This window comes from Nomascus leucogenys, chromosome 14, assembly GCF_006542625.1.
Source record: "Nomascus leucogenys isolate Asia chromosome 14, Asia_NLE_v1, whole genome shotgun sequence".
Classification (NCBI taxonomy): domain Eukaryota; kingdom Metazoa; phylum Chordata; class Mammalia; order Primates; family Hylobatidae; genus Nomascus; species Nomascus leucogenys.
The window spans coordinates 54,827,076-54,852,678 of record NC_044394.1 but is presented as its reverse complement, the minus strand read 5'-3'; the positions used below and the strand labels follow the sequence as shown (position 1 = coordinate 54,852,678).

The window sequence follows — 25,603 nt, the reverse complement described above, 5'->3', positions numbered from 1 at the left end:
TCAACTCGTCAAAGTCATTCTCCGTCCAGCTTTGTTCCATTGCTGGTGAGGAACTGTGTTCCTTTGGAGGAGGAGAGGTGCTCTGCTTTTTAGTTTCCAGTTTTTCTGCTCTGTTTTTTCCCCATCTTTGTGGTTTTATCTACTTTTGGTCTTTGATGATGGTGATGTACAGATGGGTTTTTGGTGTGGATGTCCTTTCTGTTTGTTAGTTTTCCTTCTACCAGACAGGACCCTCAGCTGCAGGTCTGTTGGAGTTTGCTAGAGGTCCACTCCAGACCCTGTTTGGCTAGGTGTCAGCAGTGGTGGCTGCAGAACAGCGGATTTTCGTGAGACCACAAATTCAGCTGTCTGATAGTTCCTCTGGAAGTTTTGTCTCAGAGGAGTACCCGGCAGCGTGAGGTGTCAGTCTGTCCCTATTGGGGGGTGCCTCCCAGTTAGGCTGCTCGGGGGTCAGGGACCCACTTTAGAAGGCAGTCTGTCCGTTCTCAGATCTCCAGCTGCGTGCTGGGAGAACCACTGCTCTCTTCAAAGCTGTCAGTCAGACAGGGACATTTAAGTCTGCAGAGGTTCCTGCTGAATTTTTGTTTGTCTGTGCCCTGCCCCCAGAGGTGGAGCCTACAGAGGCAGGTAGGCCTCCTTGAGCTGTGGTGGGCTCCACCCAGTTCGAGCTTCCTGGCTGCTTTGTTTACCTAAGCAAGCCTGGGCAATGGCAGGCGCCCCTCCTCCAGCCTGGCTGCTGCCTTGCAGTTTGATCTCAGACTGCCGTGCTAGCAATCAGTGAGACTCTGTGGGCATAGGACCCTCCAAGCCAGGCGCGGGACACAATCTCCTGGTGTGCCGTTTTCCAGGCCCGTTGGAAAAGCGCAGTATTAGCGTGGGACTGACCCGATTTTCCAGGTGCCATCTGTTACCCCTTTCTTTGACTAGGAAAGGGAACTCCCTGACCCCTTGCGCTTCCCGAGTGAGGCAATGCCTCGCCCTGCTTCGGCTCACGCACAGTGCACTGCACCAACTGTCCTGCACCCACTGTTTGGCACTCCCTAGTGAGATGAACCCGGTACCTCAAACGGAAATGCAGAAATCACCCGTCTTCTGTGTCGCTCAGGCTGGGAGCTGTAGACCGGAGCTGTTCCTATTCGGCCATCTTGGCTCCTCCCCTTCCCTTTTTCTTAATAAAGTATTCAATGAAAGGGCCCACTGTCAGTCATTTACATGTGAACATGAATGCAAATCAGTCTCTTCTTTGATATTTTAAGCTATATTTTATTTTATTTTAAGTAATTTCCAGTTTTACTTTAGATCCAAGCGATACATGTGTAGGTTTGTTACATGGGTATACTGCCTGATGCTGAGGTTTGGGGTATAATTCATTCTGTCACCTAGGTACTGGACATAGTACCCAACAGTTTTTCAACCGTGCTCCCCTTCCTCCTGCCCCCATCTAATAGTGCCCAGTGTCTATTGTTGCCATTTTTATGTCCATGTTTACCCAATTTAGCTCCCACTTGTAAGTGGGAAAATGCAATAGTTGGTTTTCTGTTCCTTTGTTAATTCACTTAGAATAACGGCCTCCAACTGCATCTGTGCTGCCGCAACAGACATAATTTCATTCTTTTTTTATGGCTGCTCAGTATTCCGTGGTGTATATGTACCACACTTTCTTTATTCAATCACTGGTCGACGGGCTCCTAGGTTGATTCCATTCTTTGCTATTGTGAATAGTGCTGCAATGAACATACTCATGTGTCTTTTTGGTAGAATGATTTATTTTCTTTTGGATATATACCCAGTAATGGGGTTTCTGAGTTATAAGGTAGTTCCGTTTTAAGTTTTTTGAGAACTCTCCAAACTGCTTTCCATGGTTGCTGAAGTTTACATTCCCACCAAGAGTATATAAGCATTTCATTTTCTCTGCAGCCTCGCCAGCATCTGTTGGTTTTGACTTTTTAATCATAGCCATTCTAACTGACGTGAGATGGTATCTCACTGTGGTTTTGATTTACATTTCTCTGATGATTAGTGATGTAGAGCATTTTTTCACACATTTGTTGTCCACTTGCATGTCTTCTTTTGAGAAGTGTCTGTTCATACCTTTTGCCCACTTTTTAATGGAGTTCTTTGTTTTTTGATTGCTGAATTGTTTAAGTGCCTTATAGGTTCTGGATACTAGGCCTTTGTTGGATGCATAGTTTGTATTTTCTCCCATTCTGTATGTTGTCCATTTACTCTGTTGATAGTTTCTTCTGCTGTGCAGAAGCACTTTAGTTTAATTAGGTGCCACTTGTCAATTTTTATTTCTGTTGCAATTGCTTTTGAAGACTTATTTACTCATAAATTCTTTCCCAATGTCCAGAATGGCATTTCCTGTTTTCTTGTAGAATTCTTATAGTTGATGTCTTACCCTTAAATCTTTAATCCATCTTGAGTTACTTTTTACATATGGTGAAAGGTGGAGGTCCAATCTGATTCTTCTGCATATGGCTAGCCAGCTATCACAGCACTATTTATTGAACACAGAGTCCTTTCCTAATGCTTATTTTTGTCAACTTTGTTGAAGATCAGATGGCTATAGATGTGTGGCTTTATTTCTGGGTCCTCTATTCTGTTTCATCGGTCTACATGTCTGTTTTTGTACCAATAGCATGCTGTTTTGGTCACTGGAGGCTGTATAGTATAGTTTGAATTCAGGTAATGAAATGCCTCTGGCTTTGTTCTTTTTACATGGATTCCTTTTTTTTTTGATATGAAGTCTCTTTCTGTTGCCCAGGCTGGAGTGCAGTGGCACGATCTTGACTCAACACAACCTCCACCTCCCAGGTTCAAGCGATTCTCCTGCCTCAGCCTCCTGAGTAGCTGGGACTACAGGCGCATGCCACCGTGTCCAGCTATTTTTTTGTATTTCTAGTAGAGATGGGGTTTCACCATGTTGACCAGGATGGTCTTGATCTCTTGACCTCATGATCCACCCATCTTGGTCTCCCAGAGTGCTGGGATTACAGGCATGAGCCACCACACCCAGCTTACGTAGGATTCCTTTAGCCATCTGGGTACATTTGGGGTTCCATATGAATTTTAGAATAGCTTTTTTAAATTCTGTGATGAATAATGTTGGTAGTTTGATAGGAATAGTGTTGAATCTGTAGATTGCTTTGGGCGGTATGGCCACTTTAACATATTGAGTCTTCTAATCCATGAGCATGAAATGTTTTTCCATTTGCTTGTATCATCTCTGAATTCCTTCAGCAATGTTTTGTAGTTCTCCCTATAGAGATATTTCATCTCCTTTGTTAGATGTATTCCTAGGTATTTTAATTTTTTGTGGCTATTGTAAATGGAGTTGTGTTCTTCATCTGGCTCGCAGCTTGCCCATTATTGAGATAGGGAAATGTTAAGCTATATTTTAAACTATGGAATAAAAGACCTTATCCTTTGTGAAATTATTTTCAGGCATAAGAAAAACCAAGGAAGGCATTTTAAGGAAGGAATATATTAAAACGTTCCTGATTACACCCAAGTAGGTGGTCTACATGAAAGATCACTTTAGTTTCAAGAAATTATTTTAAAATGGTGGTAAGTTATTGTTTTTAAAAGTCACTTATTATCATATAAAATGATTACAGGTATTAAATACAATAGACACTTGCTCTATTTTCTTTAACAAATTAATAACAAAATTATTCAATAAGTCAACTGTCATGTTTATAACAGATTCTAAATAACATTCTATCTATAAATAGCATGAGTACAACTAATGTTAACTTACCACAGCAAGGAACTTTACAGTATAAAAATATAATCCATAATGAAACGCCAATAAGCTTCCTAGCATCAAAATAAGAATGATAAAAAATAAGGGGATATCAACAACAGCTTGTCCAATCCAATATGCAGATGGCAAAAGACCTGAAAGTTTAAGTTGAGTATAAGCTTTGATCTAAAAAAAATGAAAAACAATTTATTATAATTTTAGACACTTTAGAAACACACAAATAAATTAGTAAATTATTGTAGATCTCTTAATTTTACATCAGCAAAACCAAAAAGGTCACATTCCAGGCTTATAGGTAATAAAATCCCCCTCACACTAAATATAAATTCCATTTAGCCTTCAATTTGGCTATTTCTGAGATGTAACAATTTCAACAAAATTTTTAAGAATCAGACTACAGTAGTGCTGCCAAGAAACTGAGATTAAAATAAAGCAAAATGTGTCATGGCGGTTGGGGTTACAGCTATACAAATAATAAGTAGCCAAAACATTACTGCTTTTGAAATACTGTGGAAACAGATGGGAAGATATGTTTACACAGAAAAAGAATTCTCAGTTTTAAAAATGAACCTCTCATAAATAAAAACACTAATAAATTGCCAAGTATCCTTTGGATTTACATAAGGCTTTCAGCTTAAGTGAAAGCTTTTGAAATGTTCAAAGTCTTTTATGTACACTGGTATAGTATATAAATCTAAGGTGCTATTTACGTCACAAGTTTGTTAATGGTAAACTTAAATGATCATAGTTTTCCTATCTCATGTTCTCATTTAGTTTGAAATTTCTAAAATATTTCACAAATCCAAATACCTAACAATTTTATTTAGTTGATTTTTGTCATCTATAAAAATATCTACTCCTAATAACTAAAGGTATTATATGAAAGAGCTGTCCACAGAGATAAAGGAAGCATGAAATATAAAGATTAGTTAAGAAGAGGAGAAATGAACAAAATTGGCAAGTTTTCTGTTCAATGAATTATGAGAACATGAGACACATGTAAATTCTAATACAAGAATAAAAATATAAGCCAAGGCAAATGCAATTATTTTGGATAATTCAAACTTTTGTCATTCACACACTGCTGGTAGGGATAATATAAAATGGAACACTCATCTTGGAAAATAATTTGGCAATTTCTTATAAAATTAATATGTATGATTCAGCAATCGCACTCTTGGGCATTTATCCCAGAGAAATGAAAACAATGTTTACACAAAACCTGTATGCAAATGTCCACAGCAACTTTATTCACAATAGCCAAAAACAGAAAACAACCCAAATGTTCTTCAACAGGCAAATGGTTAGAGAAAGCGTGATGTATCCATACCATGGAATACTACTCAGCAATAAAAAGGAATGGATTATTGATAAATACAAATTGGATGAATTTCAAAAAAAATGCTATTTGAAAAAAGCCAATCCCAAAAGAAAACTTATTGTGATGCCATTTTACATTTTTGAACTATCAAAATTACAGAAATAGAGAACAGAGTAGTGGTTGCCACAGGTCAGAGAGGCTAGGAAAGGGCAAAAAATGGGAATCTTTTTGGTAACAGAAATGTTCTGTATCTTGACTGTATCAATGCCAATATCCTGTTACATTGTACTATAATTTTACTAGATGTTATTATTGGGACAAAATGTAAAGAGTACACAGGATCTCTCTGTCATTTCTAACAAATAAACATGAATATACAACTATCTCAAAATAAAAAGTTTAATTAAAAATGTTTCAGTTGAAACAAGAAAAATGGAAATGTCCAGTAAATTTTATTATTGTGCAGTGGGTTATGGATTTCTATATTCCTTATACTTTTCTGTAATTTATACATTACTACAATGAGTATATTTAACAAAAATTGAATATTATTTTAAAAATAGAGATATGTGTTACTTTTATACTAAACAAATTAATAACAAAATTTTTATTAGAATGTTATTTATTTTATTTATTTATTTATTTTTGAGATGGAGTTTTTGCTCTTGTTGCCCAGGCTGGAGTGCAATGGCATGATCTCGGCTCACTGCAACCTCTGCCTCTCGGGTTCAAGTGATTCTCCTGCCTCACCCTCCTGAGTAGCTGGGATTACAGGCATGCACCACCACGCCCGGCTAATTTTTTTTTGTATTTTTAGTAGAGACGGGGTTTCTCCATGTTGGTCAGGCTAGTCTCGAACTCCCAACCTCAGGTGATCCGCCCACCTCGGCCTCCCAAAGTGCTGGGATTACAGGCGTGGGCCACCACGCCTGGCCTAGAATTTATTTTTTTTAGAATTTATTAAAATAATGAGTTCATTATTCATCACAGTCTGTAAATTAATTTAGACAAATGTGTTTTTACTGAATTAAGATCATCCATGAAGAAGATCAGAATTTTTATTAGAGCAGTAAGATATAATCTCAGCAGAGTGAAAAAGTGGGAGGCTTTGAACAGCCAAAGACTGTACAAGATCACTATATGCCTGAAGGAAAACAAAAGGGAAATGCGTAAAAAGAAAGTGAAAGAATGCCAAAGAACCTCTGTATACTTAGCAATTTCTCCAAGGCCCTAATGATGACAATCACTTTCATCTATTTTTTTTCCGTTAATAAGAATTTAGCACCTTGACTACTTAATACCTCTGTTAAAGGATAAAAGGGACAGGCATGTTAGTGTGCCAGTTAAGAACATAAAGATCACAGTCACTTCCCAAATCCACAATTTAAACAAGTTGAGTCAACCTGAGCAAGTCATATGAACAATCCCATCTTTGATTTCCTGATCTATAAGAAATCAGTAGCAAAAAACTTACCTCACAATGTTGTGAGAATTAGAGAATATAATTTTTAAAGCATGTAGCAAGTCTCAAGTAATAAATATTAATTATCACCATTATTACAATAAGAAACCATAATAAATGTATTTATATTCATTTACTTATTTCTAAAATAACAATTATACTAAGCTTTGCAATCATGCAAATAGGTTATTTTTATATGACACTTCTTATTAGCAAATTATATTTTTAACTGAGTCATTACCTTATGATTCTCTGCATTTTCCATGGCAAAGTAAGGTGGCATTGCAGTAACAATGATTCCAAGCAAAGCTGCTTGAAAATACAGCTCAATTTTAAAAACTATGTCGGTAATTTCCTGAAAGACAACCACAGAGTAACAAATGCAACTGAGAATCATTTTATATCTTAAGATATATCTTAGGATATATCTTATATAAAAAAAAAATCAAAACCTCAGAAAGAACATATTAGAATATCTAACCCAGGCATAGTCTACATGAAAGAATGAGTGGCAGATGTATTAAACAGGTGGTGGTGGACAATATTACCAACCCTACCACTTATTAATAACTATCTGATCCTAAGCAAATCATTTTACTTTCATTTTCCTGTCTACAACACAGAATAATCAGGCATATAAATTAAGCTTTGCAATTTAATAAAAATGAATGATGTATTTGAAAAGCAGTTAGTATGTCCACCACAGTGGTCCTATGCAATAATAATAAATATCTAAGAATGATATTTGTTGCTCTTTATTGTCTTTTTAATTGGGAAAAGCTATATCCAAGCTCAGCTTCCTATGGAACTAGAATTTCTTCTCCCAAGCAGAAGAGGACTTAACTCCCACAGGCCCCAATGTCGTTAGCTTCCCCAGGGATCCAGGTGCAGTCAGCTAACTTTCCCGGACAATCAATAAACAGCTAGCACTTCAAATACAGATTACCCAGGTCCAAGGATACTATATTATCATCCACCCTCACCAAGGTCAGTTTCCTCCCCTTGTTCTATAAGAATATGGACCCATGGGACACAGAAGGTACTCTGCACTGGAATAGAATCGACAGTGCCTAGCAGATACCCTCGCACTGGCACACCCCTTCATGGGATGACATAGAGACAGAGTACATCACTGTCTTGTTGAAACCTAGACTTTTTCCTATTTAGCAATGAAGTCAATTCCAAAGTTCAGGTCATATGACATTGCAGAATTTGTCTGAAACTCTGGTAATATGACACTGGAGGCCCAGAAAGAACCCACAAATATGTAGACTAGTAGTGCCAGAAGTGGAAATGAATGAGACTACAGTTGGATCCAATCATACAGAATCTAATGAAGAAACAAATTTGAAATATTAATATGACTATATAGATGAATAGTTAGCTTTAAAAACTCCCATGTATTTCTTTCAAAATATAGTATGATTATATGTCAGTGTTGATGAAAAACGTAAGTTGTAAAATCTTGTGTAATAGTTATGGATACAGACATATGTAGTAACATCAAAAAAACATGTATGAGAATTATAAATTGTGAAATTGTGAATTGTGGTTACTTCTATGGAGGAGAGAAGGAAACAAGATTGGAGAGGGGTAACATGAGTTTTCACCTGTGTCTTTAAAGTTTTTTTAAAAACAAATACTATGTAATACTAACATTTGAAATATTTGGATAGTAGGTGGTTCGTTTTCTGTAGGTTTGAAATATTTCATAATAATACTTCTCCACAGACACTGCTGCTGGAAATGGAAAACGATGCAACCACTTTGGAAAGCAGTTGGCAGTTCTTCAAGTGTTAAACATAGAGTTACTAGATGATCTAGCAATTCCACTCCTAGCTATACATCCAAGAGAAATAAAAACATATGCTCTTACAAAATCTTGTACTCAAATATTCATAGCATTACTCATAATAGCCAAAAGGTGGAAATAACCCAAATGCCATCAACTGATGAATGGATAAATAGAATGTGGTATTTCCCATAAACATTCCATACATTCCACACAATGAAATATGATTTGGTAGTAAAAATAAATGAAGCACTGATACGTGTTACAACATGGATGAATCTTCAAAGCAGTATGCTAAGTACAAGAAAGCAGACAAAAAAGACTACATACTCTATGATTCCATTTATATAAAATGTCTAAAATAAGGAAATCCATAGATACAGAAAGTACATTAGTGGTTGACTAGGGTTGGGAGTGGGTATGAGAGGAAATGAGTGATTACTAATGAGTATAAGGTTATTTTTTTTGGAGGGGGGTGATGGTATATTTAAAACTGACTGTAGTGATGACTGCACAACTCTATGAGTATAATAAAAGACACTGAGGTGTATATTTTAAATAATGGTCAGGTTCATTGGGCATTATATTTCAATGAAGCTGTTTTTAAAAGTATGAAAAGAGAAAATAGAAAATATTGTTACAGATATTTGTCCATTTATTTTTTAGCATATGAAAAGCAAAAGGAGTAAGAGAAAAAATGTTGAATACTTTTCTGTAATCTTGATTCTGATATGTACAATCCAACAGTTCTATCTAGAGGAAAAATGATTGCCTGGATGACTTCTCAAGTTTTTTTCAACACCCCAATATCTGGATTTCAGGTAAAAAATATTCATTTAAAAATTATCTTATATTTTATTCTATGATCAATATAGAACACATTTATTCCTTATACAAATATCAATACCAAAACAGAATCTCCTTTACCCTGAAACATACTTATACCGGGGAATCCTAAACCTTAATGTGAACCATTTCTCACTTGAGTTTTAAGAAGTCTAAGAGATCTCACAAGATAAATTTCTACATATTTTGTTATTTTTGCTCGGTTTTTAATGGTTATTATATATATGACATGCATATGGAAATTTATCTGTATATACATTGGCTTACTTGAAAGAATGGGGTACTCCAGATCTGGATGGTTTCAGTCACGTTTAAATGATAAAGATAGTAGTTACTAATGATATTCACTAATATAGGTAAAGAATAAACCATAGTACTGTTGAAAACAGCTGCAAAAACATAGTCCTACAATTAAAAAAAAAGACATTTATCACATACTGTATATAAGCAGATATATTATTACTATGTACCATGCTTTTCTTACCAACAAAGCTAATTCTTATACTGAAAAACTGCTTCAACAACTCACAGAAATAATACTCAATGATAGATAAAGACAATCTGGTTTGGAATGTACAGATATTTTAATATTTTAAACAACCATATAATTTTTTTAAAAAACTAAATTTCTATAACTATATATTGGTCATCTGTGAGGGAATGAAATATATCATAAATAAAGACAGCTAGTTATTTCTAAAAGTAAAATCTAATTTCTAACTCATAAGGTCAAATCAACAATTAATTTTAGAAGAAATGTTTTAATCTTACATAACTCCCAAATGGATATTCATTCACTGCATTCATCTTACCTTTTCTGAATGCATCACATTTAAAGCCGCACTATGGGGAGCCACAGATACATAGTCACTGTCATTAATCATTGTCACCATTATGTTCTGGCTTGTGAAAAAGCTAATAAGATCACTGATATCTGAGTCTGGTGTTAGAAAACAAGCAAATAATAAAGAATGAGTTTAAACGAGGCTTTTAGTAACATTGGGAAGATAATTCTATTTTTAGAGAAACATTTTATTTTCATTAGCGAATACACAAGTAAGTACATTGGCTCTGAAGCCAGTCAGCCTGGTTTTAAAGTTGAGTTGTAACATTAAACTATTCGTCCTTCAAGCAAGTTACCTAGATGCTCTGGACCTTAAGTTTCCTCTTTTGTAAAGTGGGTAAAATAAGTATATCTGCCTTATAGGTAGAGTGATCAAGAGAATTAAATGACTGAATATATACACAGAGTTTAGAACCCGACACACAGTAACTGTGCATATTTTAGCTGCTGCTGCTGCTGCCACCGCTGCTGCTGCTACAACTATTATTAACATTGAAAAGCTAACCTATAGTACATGAAATTTGGTTAAATAATAAGAATAAAAGTCTATCCGACAATTTTAGGTAACAAGATAACCTGCTAAGCTCAGAAAGGTATAGGTGTGGTAACATCACTCCCTAGAGGGTTTTTTGTAGACTCTGGGCAGACATGTCAATTGCCTTAACTACCTTAATATATTCAAACGCATAATCACGTCTCTATCTACATTCTCTAAAGTACCTGGAGCCAAGAGTAAGATTTTAAATCCTGTCAGGATTTAATCCTATACCAACATGTCTGCCGAACAGATGCGGTTTCCCCTCCATCATAACAAAAATCAGGATTCAGGGAAGGACAAATGTGACTTTGAGAAAAATTTAAATCAAACAAAGCAAAACATTACTAGTAACCGAATAGTATGGCAGGGTGGATCAGACACAGCACTAAATCTCAGTGTCATAGAGAATGGTGACACTACTTTACTCCCAACCTAGTACCTTAACTGATCTCTTATCTCTAACTTGCAAGAACGGCTATATACCCTGAGAAGGGAGACACATTATAAGTGAAGGAGCCACAGCACAAGAGATGCAAAAAGCTCTGCAAGGTGGGTAAGATACCACCCAATATATATACACACAGAGGCCAGTGGTTCAAAAAAAAAGTGGTTTTATTTTGGAACACATACAAAGCTTAGGAAAATATGGCATGCATAAGCATGCAACTCTAAGAATAATAAAAAATAAAGAGACAAACTGAAAATACTAGAATTTCTGCAGATCAATGAGAATTAACTCAAAGCAAAAAGATTTGATTTGAAGCCAAGGTCCTTTAAAAAAAAAGAAATATTTGAGATACATGTACAATTCCCTGGACACATATAAAAAAAGTCAAGATTATCACAGTGTAAGGATTATATATTAGCAATATAAAATGTATTTTAAAACCAAAATGAGAATTCATAATGAAATTTCCTAATGAAAGAAAAAAATTGCAAAACCTAACATTTTCCATTCAAGTAATTTTCCATTAGTTTTCCATGTTCCAAGTAATTTTCCATGTTCTCACTCGTTTATCCATCAATAAATGCATCTTTACCGGAAAGCATGAAGGTTATGTAATATAACAAGCACCAGATTTTAACAGTGATGATTTTAATGTAATTTATAATCATTCCTAGCCATGCTTATTATTTTAATACTGGGCAAAGTCTTTTTTGAATTAGTTAGTGAATCAAAAAGGAACGATACTAGAATGTAGGTGAAGTGTTAGAAAGGTTAAACCCCAAAGAGTTTGTTAGAGAATAGGAGATGTTATAGGAACAACTGATCACATATGAATGAAGTTTGTATTAGCTTTTAATATTTTGAAAATCACAACACTATGTCAGTTTTTTGTTTTGAGCTTTGCTCAAGTCTGTATGTTTAAATTTTTTTCATATTTGACAACTACATGGTAAGAATACCAATAGCAAAGCCAAAAATATCCATTACAAATCTAATATATTCAATTAGAGATATTTAAGTCTTATTTTTCTTAGTTTTAACTAATTCTTCAGACTGTCCTTGAAGAATTAAACACTTCTACGCAGACACATATCTGTATAAATATTATGTGCTACAACTTTTTGTAAAGAGGGTTTTTCAACTTTGGAAGTATATTTTGCTCATCATGGGCTTACCAGCATAAAACATGCTGGTAAGAATAATGTTATTATTAAAAAAGGAAATTCTACTATTATACAAAGTATAGAGTATTTTTTAAAAACTATTTATTTATTTATTTATTTATTTATTTATTTAGAGGCAGAGTCTCCATCTGTTGCCCAGACTGGAATGCAGTGATGCAATCTTGGCTCACTGCAACCTCCACCTCCCGGGTTCAAGCGATTCTCCTGTCTCAGCCTCCCGATAGCTGGGACTACAGGTGCGTGCCACCATGCCTGGCTAATTTTTATATTTTTAGTACAGACAGGGTTTCACCGTGTTAGCCAGGATGGTCTCGATCTCCTGACCTCAGGTGATCCACCCGCCTTGGCCTCCCAAAGTGCTGGGATTACAGGTGTGAGCCATCACACCTGGCCAAAACTGTCATTTATTTGTAAACCAAAATTTACTGTAATACATTCTTCAGCACCAGTAAGACACGTATTGAACTATAATTTAGATTTCATGCACACAGACCATGCCTTTACCTTAAATATATTTCTGAAATCCAGACCTTTATCCACCCCTCAACCCCACACTCCATGCCAACACTCATTCACAGAACTTCACACACTCTCACCAGTAGAATTTTGAAGCAGCAGACTTGTTTTGTATTTATGAGGTTTGTCTCCAGGTTTTAGAAAATATAAGTCTGGAAGAAGTTTGATGGGAACCACAGCATTTTCAAAAGAGTGATGCACCAAAAACATAAAAATCTGAACTGTGAAAAAAATTAAAAGCAGAAGCAACCTGAAAAGAAAAAAAAAAAACACAGCTCAGGGTACAAACATACATTAATACGAAAATCAATTAAAACTCTCCCTTCGCATTGATATAGACTTTTTTTTGTTTGTTTTTATTTGATACAGGGTCTGGTTCTGTCACCCAGGCTGGAGTGTAATGGCGTGATCTCAGCTCACTGTAACCTCCACCTCCCGGGCTCAAGCAATCTTCTCTCCTCAGCCTCCCAAATAGCTGGGACTACAGGCACACGCCACCGTGCACAACTAATTTTTGTTATTTTTTGTAGAGATGGGGTTTCGCCATGTTGCCAAGACTGGTCTCAAACTCCTGAGCTCAAACAAGGAGCTTGCCTGCCTCAGCCTCCCAAAGTGCTGGGATTACAGGTGTAAGCCACTCTGCCCAGCCTACACTGGTATAGATTTAAACTCTAGACAGTTAAAAGATAATCACTGAAAAAAACAAAGAAAAAAAACTGAAAAAAAAAAAAAATAAGAAATCGTATTCCCCAAAATGATCTTATGACAGTACTGGAAAGAAAGCCAATACTGTATGACAAAATTAGAAGTTATAAAAGTACATTTTAGATCAGTGACGCCCTTAAATTTTCATAAGAGTAAGTAAACACGTAGTTATAACTGTTAAAGCACAAGACATTATGTCTCAAATATTTGTCTCTACTCCTGAAGGAATTAATTCTTGTCCTGTCTCTATCTTAACCATTTACTTTTTTTTTTTTTTTTTTTTTTGAGATGGAGTCTTGCTCTGTCACCCAGGCTGGAGTACAGTGGTGTGATCTCGGCTCACTGCAACCTCTGCCTCCCAGGTTCAAACGATTGTCATGCCTCAGCCTTCCGAGTAGGTGGGACAACTGGCATGTGCCACTGTACCCAGCTAATTTTTGTACTTTTAGTAGAGACAGGGTTTTGCCATGTTGGCCAGACTGGTCTCAAACTCCTGGCCTCAAGTGATCCACTTGCCGCAGCCTTCCAAAGTGCTGGGATTTCAGGTGTGAGCCACCACACCCGGCCCCATTTACTTTTCACATAACAACAAAAATATTTTAGATATAGAGAATCAAATAAAAATACAATTAAACTCTGAATGGCTGATATCTTTGAAATCATCCTAATCGCAATTTTATCATATTAATTGCCATTGCTGCTCTCAGGAGGCAAAGCAAAGTATACTACAATGCCCTTTTATCTGGAGGGCAGCTACTTATTTGATAAAATATCTCTATTATCACATGTAATAAGTGTCCTAACAAGTGATTGGAGAGCTTAGATCACCATACTTTAGCAATTTATAAATTTCACATACCCCATAATTTTTTTTTTAAATTCTTAAATTGTTATATCTAAGATTTCAAAAGCATATGGCATTGATCCAGTTCCATAATAAGTTAAGAAGTGATTTAGGTTAAAAAATATTCACGATTAAATAACATTTGGAAACATGAGGTTAAAACAAAGTTGAAGGAATTTCTTTACCATAGAATATCTCATGTGTTTTTCTATGCTAATGAATAACTCTTTAATATAGGGAATATAAGAGTAATATTTTCTAAATGTATTTGACCATGGAACACATTTTGTTATGGATTGAATGTTTGTGCCTCCCCAAATTTGTATGTTGAAGCCCTAACTCCCATATGATGGTGTTTAGAAATGGGACTTCGGAAAGGTAATCTGCATCAGATGGCATCATGAGGGTGGGGTCCCCATGATGGGATTAGTACATTTATAAAAAGAGACACCAGAGGGTGCATGCCACTGTACACGAAGAGGTCATATGAGCACACAGGGAGATGGTGGCCTTCTGCAAGCCAGGAAGACAGCCCTTACCATGCTGGCACTCTGATCTCAGACCTGCAGCCATCAGAATTGTGAGAAAATAATATTCTGTTTAAGTCACCCAGTAAATGGTATTTTGTCATGGCAGTCAAAGCTGACTAAGGTATTTTAATTTTTTGGGGGGTGGGGGGACAGAGTCTCACTCTGTCGCCAGGCTGGAGTGCAGTGGCACAATCTCGGCTCACTGCAACCTCCGCCTCCCGAGTTCAAGCAATTCTCCTGCCTCAGCCTCCTGAGTAGCTGGGACTACAGGTGCACACCACCACACCCAGCTAATTTTTTAATATTTTTGGTAGAGACAGAGTTTCACCATGTTGGCCAGGATGGTCTTGATCTCCTGACCTTGTGATCCACCTGCCTTGGCCTCCCAAAGTGCTGGGATTACAAGCGTGAGCCACCGAACCCAGCTGGTATTTTAATTATTTTTCTGAGTGTATTTTATGAGAGTGGTGTTTAGAAAATGTGGCACATATACACCATGGAATACTATGCAGCCATAAAAAAGGATGAGTTCATGTCCTTTGAAGGGACATGGATGAAGCTGGAAACCATCATTCTCAGCAAACTAACACAGGAACAGAAAACCAAACACTACATGTTCTCACTCATAAGTGGGAGCTGAACAACAAGAACACATGGACACAAGGAGGGGAACATCACACACCAGAGCCTGTTGGGGGGTGGGGATTAGGGGAGGGATAGCATTAGGATAAATACCTAATGTAGATGATAGGTTGATGAGTGTAGCAAACCACCATGGCACACGAATACCTATGTAACAAACCTGCAAGTTCTGCACATATATCCCAGAACTCAAAGTATAAAAAATAAAATAAAATACATTGAAACATGCTGATTTAAATAAACATTTTTCTTTCAGTAATGCCAACCCAGGAATAAATCAGATTCATGATTGACATTTGTTTGACACTGAATTTGGTCAAAGAAGAGCATATAAATTTAGCATATTCCAAACATATAACAATATTCTTATTCTTAATGATTAAGCCTTATTACTACCGCCATTTTGGACTTAACAGGATAGGTGTGTGGTTTATGAAAGTGGTTAATGTTATTTCCAAATTATTCCGTTCCTAGTACCCTAGGAGAACCTAACTGAGAAAGGCTAAAGCTAACTTGAGAAGATGTCATTTTGATCCAAGATCTACTAGCTATGTAGCCTTCTTTATTTTTCAGTTTCCTCATAGGATAAATAGAGGTAAAACTCATTTTTCCTGCTATTTACAAAAAGTAGTTATAAAAACTAATAGATGCAAAAAATAGTGAAAAAATAGAAACGCAAAACAAAATTTAAGATACAAAGGGTAGTGTATTAATATATCGAAGGAAACTTGAATCTGTGCTCCCAGGTGAAAGAAAGAAAAAGATACAATGACAGTAATTCAAAAATTATACAATTAGGGAATATTTGTTATTTCCTCACTTTATAGATGAGACAATAAATGCTAGTTTAAAAAGTGTAAGACAGGGTATTTGATGAAATTATTGTAATTTTTTTCTCTAACATTGTGAAATTACAGCGGTAATCTTTCAAAACTATATAAATTATTTACATATGTTAACATTTTAAAAATTAAGATGGTAAAACCAATGTGTATCCTTAAAAAGCAATCCATCAGGTATAAGGGTGATAATTATACTTACACTGATCTCACTGATTTACTTTCACGTTTCAAGGTAAAGAAATGAAACTTTGCTATTGTATACATTTGTTGTTTCCAAAGGCTCATGGTGCTCACTAGAGAAGCCTTGGTTTCAGAAAGAATAAGTAAGCTCTGTTCCATTTCATCAAAAGATTTTGAATCCATTTCTTCCTCCAGTGGCTGCTGAGTAAATACACTATAATCTATTTGCCAAAACATAACAAACATTTCAGTATATTCGTTAAAAAAGATACAATCTTTCTGAAGCAGGAAAATTTAAAGAAGCATAGGTCTGGCAGTTATGTGGAACAAATGGAACTCTTGTATATTCTGGCAGTATCTATTAAAGCTGAACATATATATATCCTGTGACCCAAGAGATCCCCAACAGGTATAAACCCAACAGAGATATGAATATAGGTTTCACCAAAACACATGTACAAGAACATTCTTAGTAGAGCCCTTAGTAGAATACCCACACCCTGGAAAGAACCCAAATGCCTATTGACAGATGAATGAATGAATACTTGTGACATATGAATATAACAGAATAATGTAAACCAATGAAAATGAACAAACTACTGTACCCATAACAACATGGTTGAACTTCACAAATGTAATTTTGAGTGAAAGAGGACAGATGTGAAGGAGACACATGGTATAATTCCACTAGTTCAAAATCAAACTGCATGCATGTCCATATTTAAGATCTTATTATCTCTGTATCTGTATAATATCCAACTTTTATGTGAACTTTTCCTCTCTGACTACAACCTAGCATCATGTCCTTATCATACACGAGACTTCTCTCTTATCTCCATGTTTGAGAGTCCTCTCCTGGCTTTACATTACTTCTCAATTAAAATTTAGCCTCAGGCTCAGTTTTCAGCCAAATTCTGCCCTTCAACTTCATCTTTAGTCTTTGGAAGGTTTAACAGCCAAATGCCTACTTCAATATAATTTCCTGAGATTACTGAGGTTGTACATGATCAATGACAGCGTGATCATACAGATCATTAGCACAACACTTAAAAGGTATAACAAATTCAGTAGTGTGAATAAGGTATGTCATTCAGATTTCATTTTAATATTTAATATTCATTTAAAGTTAAACATTCCAAATGTATTTGGAATAAAAATTTATTTATGTACTTTATGTTAAAATTCTACCAATTAAACCATAAACATATATTTATTTAATGGCAAGAATAAAATACTACACAATTGAGGTTTATTTTAAACTCAAAAACAGACATTCAGAACTTTCGATGCAGAAAAATATTGACAGTTAATGCAAATATTAAAGAGAATGTACTAGTTAGATAACTTTAGGAAGAACATTATAACTTTTGGGCCAATACATGTATTTTTTAATTTAGATAATAATATAAAAAGAAACAATATTATATAATATTAATTTTATGTAGTGGTTCAGTATACTAGTACTTATGGTATTAAAACAAATTTGGGAGACTTATTTCTGTTTTTAGTTATTTAATTCCATTAAGGCCACACACTTTCAATATAAAAGTTTTATTGTGGATTCTTCCACAATTTGAGAGGGTGAACTAAAAGCAGAATGCCCACTTCATTTAAAAATTTCAAAAGAAGGAGAAACTACAAAATCACATACATAATTTTCAGATAAATCTTCTTTGATCCAGATATAATAACAAAAGAAAAGTTAAGAACTCAAAAATATATGGCTTCTCCTCACTGCATTTGAAAGTGAGCATCTGGTATCATAAACGTAGGACTACAGGAGCAACTTTACAGTTAGCGATGCTGACAAATTATTGTTCCCACACAAATCTTTTAAAATTTGACTACCAAACCATGAATAATTAAATTCTAGTAATGTTTTTAAGTTCCAGATTTATTTTAGCGTAATATAATGCAAGTTTACTTCATGATAATATATTCAGCTTGATTCTTGACTTTGGTATCACAATGATTTTAATCATCACCCACTCGGCATTCATGCAAAATGTGTATTTGCAGCATCTCAACTCTTTTAATAACTGTGAACTAACATCCTGGTTTCCTTTGCTCACCTCACCTGCCACTACAAACATTTTGCTAACCTTCGATCATAAGAAAGTTTCCTCAACTCATGTTCTTACCGTAAACTAAATAGATCCACCTTGCTCCTTACTGCATCATGAAATTGATCTGTCAAGATCACCACTCTTACACTCTACCAAATCCCTCACCGTCCTCTATGTTACCAAAACTACCTTTTTTGTCTTCATCTTATTCTTCACAGCAATTGACAAATAACTGACCACTTCCTGTTTCCTAAACACCATTTTTCTAGGTTTTTCCATTTCCACTCTTTCATGAAAAAGTAGAGTAATAATTGCTCATTCACGGTCAGCCCTTTTGGCTCCTTCTCCACTGCTCACCCAGGGGGCTTGCCCCTCAATTCTTATCTATACTCCCTAGCCAGCTAAGAGATTTCATCGAATTCCACAGCACCATCTACCTGTGAGTAACTTCCAAATCTATATCTTCAGCCCTAACATCTTCATTTAGCTCCAGATGCATCTCAAACAATATACTCAAAATTCATGCCTGGGCCGGGCGCAGTGGCTTACACCTGTAATCCTAGCACTTTGGGAGGCCAAGGCGGGTGGATCACCTGAGGTCAGTTCAAGACCAGCCTGGTCAACTTGGCAAAACCCTGTCTCTACTAAAAAAATACAACAATTAGCTGGGAATGGTGGTCGGTGCCTGTAATCCCAGCTACTTGGGAGGCTGAGGCAGGAGAATCACTTGGACTTGGGAGGTGGAGGTTGCAGTGAGCCGGGATCGCGCCACTGCACTCCAGCCTGGATGACAGAGCAAGGCTCTGTCTCAAAAAAAAAAAAAAAAGGAAAAAACTTGTGCCTGCATTCCTTCTTTCCACAAACCTATTCTTCCCCTATTTTCAGGAAATGGCAATCTCATTCCCAGTTACCAAGCCAAAAGCTTAGGAATTATTCTTCATTCCACCCTCTCCTGAGCCTCTAACACTCAATCTATCAGCAACTCATCACCACTACCACCAGTATAACCCAAATATCTGTTCTTTCCCTATTCTTTTTTTTTTTTTTTGGAAACAGGGTCTCTTTCTGATGCCCAAGCTGGAGTGCGGTGGTGCAATCATGGCTCACTGCAGCCTTGACCTCCTGGGCTCAGGTGATTCTCCCACCTCAGCCTCTACAGTAGTTGGGACTACAGGCACACACTACCATACCTGGCTAATTTTTGTGTTTTTTTTGTAGTGACAAGGTTTTGCCATGTTGCCAAGGCTGGTCTGGAATTCCTGGGCTCAAACGATCTCCCTGCCTTGGCCTCCCAAAGTGCTGGGATTATAGGCATAAGCCACTGCACCCAGCCTCCCTATTTTCACTGACACCTTAGTTCAAGATAGTATTAACTATAACAGTTTCCTAACTGGTCTTCCTACTTCCACACTTCCTTTATAATACCCTCATCATGCAACAACCAGAACGTGTTTTTTAAAAATTCAAATCAGATCATGGTACCTATTTGCTTTAAAACTCTCTGATAGCTTCACATTACAATAAGAAAACAAATGAAATTGTTTTCCAGATGTTCAAAGGCAAAATATGATCTATCCCTTTGAGTATCCTCCTGACCTTGCTGTGTAATATCTTCACCATGGCTCCGGCCATGGTAGCCTTTTTTTATCCCTCAAAGACATCCAACTCATTCCTCAGTTAATACCTTTGCAGTTGCAGTTCTTTATCTGAAAATTTCTGCCATAAAATCTTCACCTACTTGATTTTTCTTGTTATACAGGCCTCAGGTCAAGTATCATCTCAACAAAGTCCTTCCTGATGATATAATCTAAGTTCGCTGCCTTCTAAGACCACCCCATTATTTCCTGCATAACTCCTATCACTATCAGTAAGTATCTCATTACTTATTTACTTGTTTATTTCTACCCTTTCTTCCAAAAAAATATAAAATTCACATTTATATAATTTTTGTCTTATTCACCATCTGTCTGATTCATTGCCTGAAATGTTTTGTTAGTTCTGTTTTTACCTGCTTGGTCAATTTCTGCTTCAACTTCTAGCTTTAAAAATACGTCTTCCAAAGTCGTCATGGAAACACCATAAGAAATGACACCCAAATTTGAATGACTGTCTAGGGCAGAAAACAAACCTAGAAGAAAAAAAATGAAAGAATAGTATATCTTAAGCATATTATCATAAATTATTGTACAATATCCTTTAAAAATAAGTTCATGAACAGCCTGTGCAACATATCATGACCCATCTCTACAAAAAATAAAAATAAATTAGCTAGGCATACATACTAATGCAAGCCTGTAGTCTTAGCTACTCAGGAGACTCAGGTGGGAGGATCACTTGAGCCCAGGAGTTTGAGGCTGCAGTGAGCTGTGATCGTGGCACTGAACTCCAGCCTAACAGGCTTAACATTCTTATAAATTAAGGACCTCAAAGAAATTTTATTTATGGGAATATATTATCATATTACCATATTATATCATATTATAAGCTAACAAAAATTTTACAGTATTTGAAATTAAAACTGAGAATGTTACTATATTGAACAATAAAATAAATATGTATATTAGAAAATATATAGAAATCACTTAAATACTTATTCATCTTTTAAAAAATAATAAAAAATAAACCTATTACAGGTTAACACAATTTTATTTTTTAAAACTGCATCTTTTAAAACAAAAATGAGAAGAGAATATTGTTTTATATTTCTGCAAATCTCTTTAATGTCTGTCTTTTTTTTTTCCTTTTTCCTTTTTTTTTAAATTTTATTATTATTATACTTTAAGTTTTAGGGTACACGTGCACAACGTGCAGGTTTGTTACATATGTATACATGTGCCATGTTGGTGTGCTGCACCCATTAACTCCTCATTTAGCATTAGGTATATCTCCTAATGCTATCCCTCCCCCTTCCCCCCACCCCACAACAGTCCCTGGTGTGTGATGTTCCCCTTCCTGTGTCCACGTGTTCTCATTGTTCAATTCACACCTATGAGTGAGAACATGCGGTGTTTGGTTTTTTGTCCTTGTGATAGTTTGCTGAGAATGATGGTTTCCAGCTTCATCCATGTCCCTACAAAGGACATGAACTTATCATTTTTTATGGCTGCATATTCCGTGGTGTATATGTGCCACATTTTCTTAATCCAGTCTATCGCTGGACATTTAGGTTGGTTCCAAGTCTCTGCTATTGTGAATAGTGCCGCTATAAACATATGTGTCCATGTGTCTTTATAGCAGCATGATTTATAATCCTTTGGGTATATACCCAGTAATGGGATAGCTGGGTCAAATGGTATTTCTAGTTCTAGATCCCTGAGGAATCGCCACACTGACTTCCACAATGGTTGAACTAGTTTACAGTCCCACCAACAGTGTAAAAGTGTTCCTATTTCTCCACATCCTCTCCAGCACCTGTTGTTTCCTGACTTTTTAATGATGGCCATTCTAACTGGTGTGAGATGGTATCTCATTGTGGTTTTGATTTGCATTTCTCTGATGGCCAGTGACGATGAGCATTTTTTCATGTTTTTTGGCTGCACAAATGTCTCCTTTTGAGAAGTGTCTGTTCATATCCTTTGCCCACTTTTTGATGGGGTTTTTTTTTCTTGTAAATTTGTTTGAGTTCATTGTAGATTCTGGATATTAGCCCTTTGTCAGATGAGTAGGCTGCAAAAATTTTCTCCCATTCTGTAGGTTGCCTGTTCACTCTGATGGTAGTTTCTTTTGCTGTGCAGAAGCTCTTTAGTTTAATTAGATCCCATTTGTCAATTTTGGCTTTTGTTGCCATTGCTTTTGGTGTTTTAGACATGAAGTCCTTGCCCATGCCTATGTCCTGAATGGTAATGCCTAGGTTTTCTTCTAGGGGTTTTATGGTTTTAATCCATCTTGAATTAATTTTTGTATAAGGTGTAAGGAAGGGATCCAGTTTCAACTTTCTACATATGGCTAGCCAGTTTTCCCAGCACCATTTATTAAATAGGGAATCCTTTCCCCATTGCTTGTTTTTTGTCAGGTTTGTCAAAGATCAGATAGTTGTAGATATGCAGCATTATTTCTGAGGGCTCTGTTCTGTTTCATTGGTCTATATCTCTGTTTTGGTACCAGTATCATCCTGTTTTGGTTACTGTAGCCTTGTAGTATAGTTTGAAGTCAGGTAGCATGATGCCTCCAGCTTTGTTCTTTTGGCTTAGGATTGACTCGGCAATGCGGGCTCTTTTTTGGTTCCATATGAACTTGAAAGTAGTTTTTTCATGACGAGTTAATGGGTGCAGCAAAACAACATGGCACATGGATACATATGTAACAAACCTGCACATTGTGCACATGTACCCTAAAACCTAAAGTATAATAATAAAAATAAATAAATAAATAAATAAATAAAAAAGAAAGTAGTTTTTTCCAATTCTGTGGAGAAAGTCATTGGTAGCTTGATGGGGATGGCACTGAATCTATAAATGACCTTGGGCAGTATGGCCATTTTCACAATATTGATTCTTCCTACCCATGAGCATGGAATGTTCTTCCATTTGTTTGTATCTTCTTTTATTTCATTAAGCAGTGGTTTGTAGTTCTCCTTGAAGAGGTCCTTCACATCCCTTGTAAGTTGGATTCCTAGGTATTTTATTCACTTTGAAGCAATTGTGAATGGGAGTTCACTCATGATTTGGCTCTCTGTCTGTAATTGGTGTATAAGAATGCTTGTGATTTTTGTACATTGATTTTGTATCCTGAGACTTTGCTGAAGTTGCTTATCAGCTTGAGGAGATTTTGGGCTGAGACAATGGGGTTTTCTACATATACAATCATGTCATCTGCAAACAGGGACAATTTGACTTCCTCTTTTCCTAATTGAATACCCTTTATTTCCTTCTCCTGCCTGATAGCCCTGGCCAGAACTTCCAACACTATGTTGAATAGGAGTGGTGAGAGAGGGCATCCCTGCCTTGTGCCCGTTTTCAAAGGGAATGCTTCCAGTTTTTGCCCATTCAGTATGATATTGGCTGTGGGTTTGTCATAGATAGCTCTTATTATTTTGAGATACATCCCATCAATACCTAATTTATTGAGAGTTTTTAGCATGAAGGGTTGTTGAATTTTGTCAAAGGCCTTTTCTGCATCTATTGAGATAATCATGTGGTTTTTGTCTTTGGTTCTGTTTATATGTTGGATTAAATTTATTGATTTGCATATGTTGAACCAGTCTTGCATCCCAGGGATGAAGCCCACTTGATCATGGTGGGTAAGCTTTTTGATGTGCTGCTGGATTCGGTTTGCCAGTATTTTATTGAGGATTTTTGCATTGATGTTCATCAAGGACATTGGTCTAAAATTCTCTTTTTTGGTTGTGTCTCTGCCAGGCTTTGGTATCAGGATGATGCTGGCCTCATAAAATGAGTTAGGGAGGATTCCCTCTTTTTCTGTTGATTGGAATAGTTTCAGAAGGAATGGTACCAGCTCCTCTTTGTACCTCTGGTAGAATTCGGCTGTGAATCCATCTGGTCCTGGACTCTTTTTGGTTGGTAAGCTATTGATTATTGCCTCAATTTCAGAGCCTGTTATTGGTCTATTCAGAGATTCAACTTCTTCCTGGTTTAGTCTTGGAAGGATGTATGAGTCGAGGAATTTATCCACTTCTTCTAGATTTTCTAGTTTATTTGCGTAGAGGTGTTTATAGTATACTCTGATGGTAGTTTGTATTTCTGTGGGATCGGTGGTGATATCCCCTTTATCATTTTTTATTGCATCTATTTGATTCTTCTCTCTTTTCTTCTTTATTAGTCTTGCTAGCGGTCTATCAATTTTGTTGATTTTCTCAAAAAACCAGCTCCTGGATTCATTGATTTTTTGAAGGGTTTTTTGTGTCTCTATTTCCTTCAGTTCTGCTCTGATCTTAGTTATTTCTTGCCTCTGCTAGCTTTTGAATGTGTTTGCTCTTGCTCTTCTAGTTCTTTTGTGATGTTAGGGTGTCAATTTTAGATCTTTCCTGCTTTCTCTTGTGGGCATTTAGTGCTATAAATTTCCCTCTACACACTGCTTTGAATGTGTCCCAGAGATTCTGGTATGTTGTGTCTTTGTTCTCGTTGGTTTCAAAGAACATCTTTATTTCTGCCTTCATTTCATTATTTACCCAGTAGTCACTCAGGAGCAGGTTGTTCAGTTTCCATGTAGTTGAGCGGTTTTGAGTGAGTTTCTTAATCCTGAGTTCTAGTTTGATTGCACTGTGGTCTGAGAGACAGTTTGTTGCAATTTCTGTTTAATGTCTGTCTTGACAGAAGACAGATGGGTTCTCATATTTGTTTCTGCATTCAATCTGTTGTGATAGCACATATGCAGTCTCTGGAAAACACTGTATAATCATGTGAAGCTGAGGGTCAATAAGGCAAACATTTTGGTATTATTAGAAAAAGTGCTGACATTATGAATTCCTTTAAGAGGTCTTACGGTCCATCCTACAGGAGATCCCAGAAGACACTGTGAAATCCAGTGAAATACCGTGACAATTTTTCAAAGAAATATAAGAGTCAACAAACAAAGTACGGTGGTGAAAACCATGAGTTCTGGAACTGATTTGCCTGGGTTCAAAACTCAGCTCCACCACTTTCTACCTGTGTTACCTTGGGCAAGTTCCTTAAATGTTTTTATGTCTCAGTTTCTTCATTTGTAAAATGAAAGCAATAATAGTATTTATCTCATGTATTTCTTAAAATATTGGGATAATGAAATAAACTAACAATTGCAAAAGGCACAGACTAGCATCTGGTAGAAAATAAGCACTATATAAATGTTACTAAAGAATAGGAGATAGGTGGGTATAAGTAGATAGAATGATAGGCAGAGTGCATTAAGTTGGCAAGCGTACTTCAATCCACTTAATCTGTGATTTCTTTTTTAAAAAAAACAAGTATTTTTTTGATTATGAGACAAATGCTATGAAAATTCTGCACAATGTACTTACATCAATAACATCCTTTTGTCTATCAAGCAATTCCTAAACAGAGGAAGGAGACTGAGTTTGAGTTCCTCATTAAAAAGTTAAAAAATAATGTCTCAATTAAAAGAATTCAAGGATTTATC

The 25,603-nt window shown here is 36.1% G+C and overlaps 1 protein-coding gene across 4 annotated transcripts in view; it reads right to left on the bottom strand.

The window, feature by feature from the left end:
• Positions 1 to 25,603, bottom strand: part of ABCA5 (ATP binding cassette subfamily A member 5) — a 90,330-nt gene that overhangs the window by 22,393 nt on the left and 42,334 nt on the right. For all 4 annotated transcript variants that reach the window (XR_004033426.1, XM_030828401.1, XM_030828402.1 and 1 more), the window contains 7 exons: positions 20,538 to 20,657; positions 16,483 to 16,684; positions 12,801 to 12,970; positions 10,003 to 10,130; positions 9,458 to 9,595; positions 6,794 to 6,907; positions 3,764 to 3,934 (listed from right to left, as the gene is read on the bottom strand). Coding sequence is in view for 3 of the 4 variants with exons in the window: in XM_030828401.1 (XP_030684261.1) it covers positions 3,764 to 3,934; positions 6,794 to 6,907; positions 9,458 to 9,595; positions 10,003 to 10,130; positions 12,801 to 12,970; positions 16,483 to 16,684; positions 20,538 to 20,657 (1,043 nt within the window). In the remaining variant the exon portion in view is untranslated. The remainder of the gene's footprint in view (positions 1 to 3,763; positions 3,935 to 6,793; positions 6,908 to 9,457; positions 9,596 to 10,002; positions 10,131 to 12,800; positions 12,971 to 16,482; positions 16,685 to 20,537; positions 20,658 to 25,603) is intronic.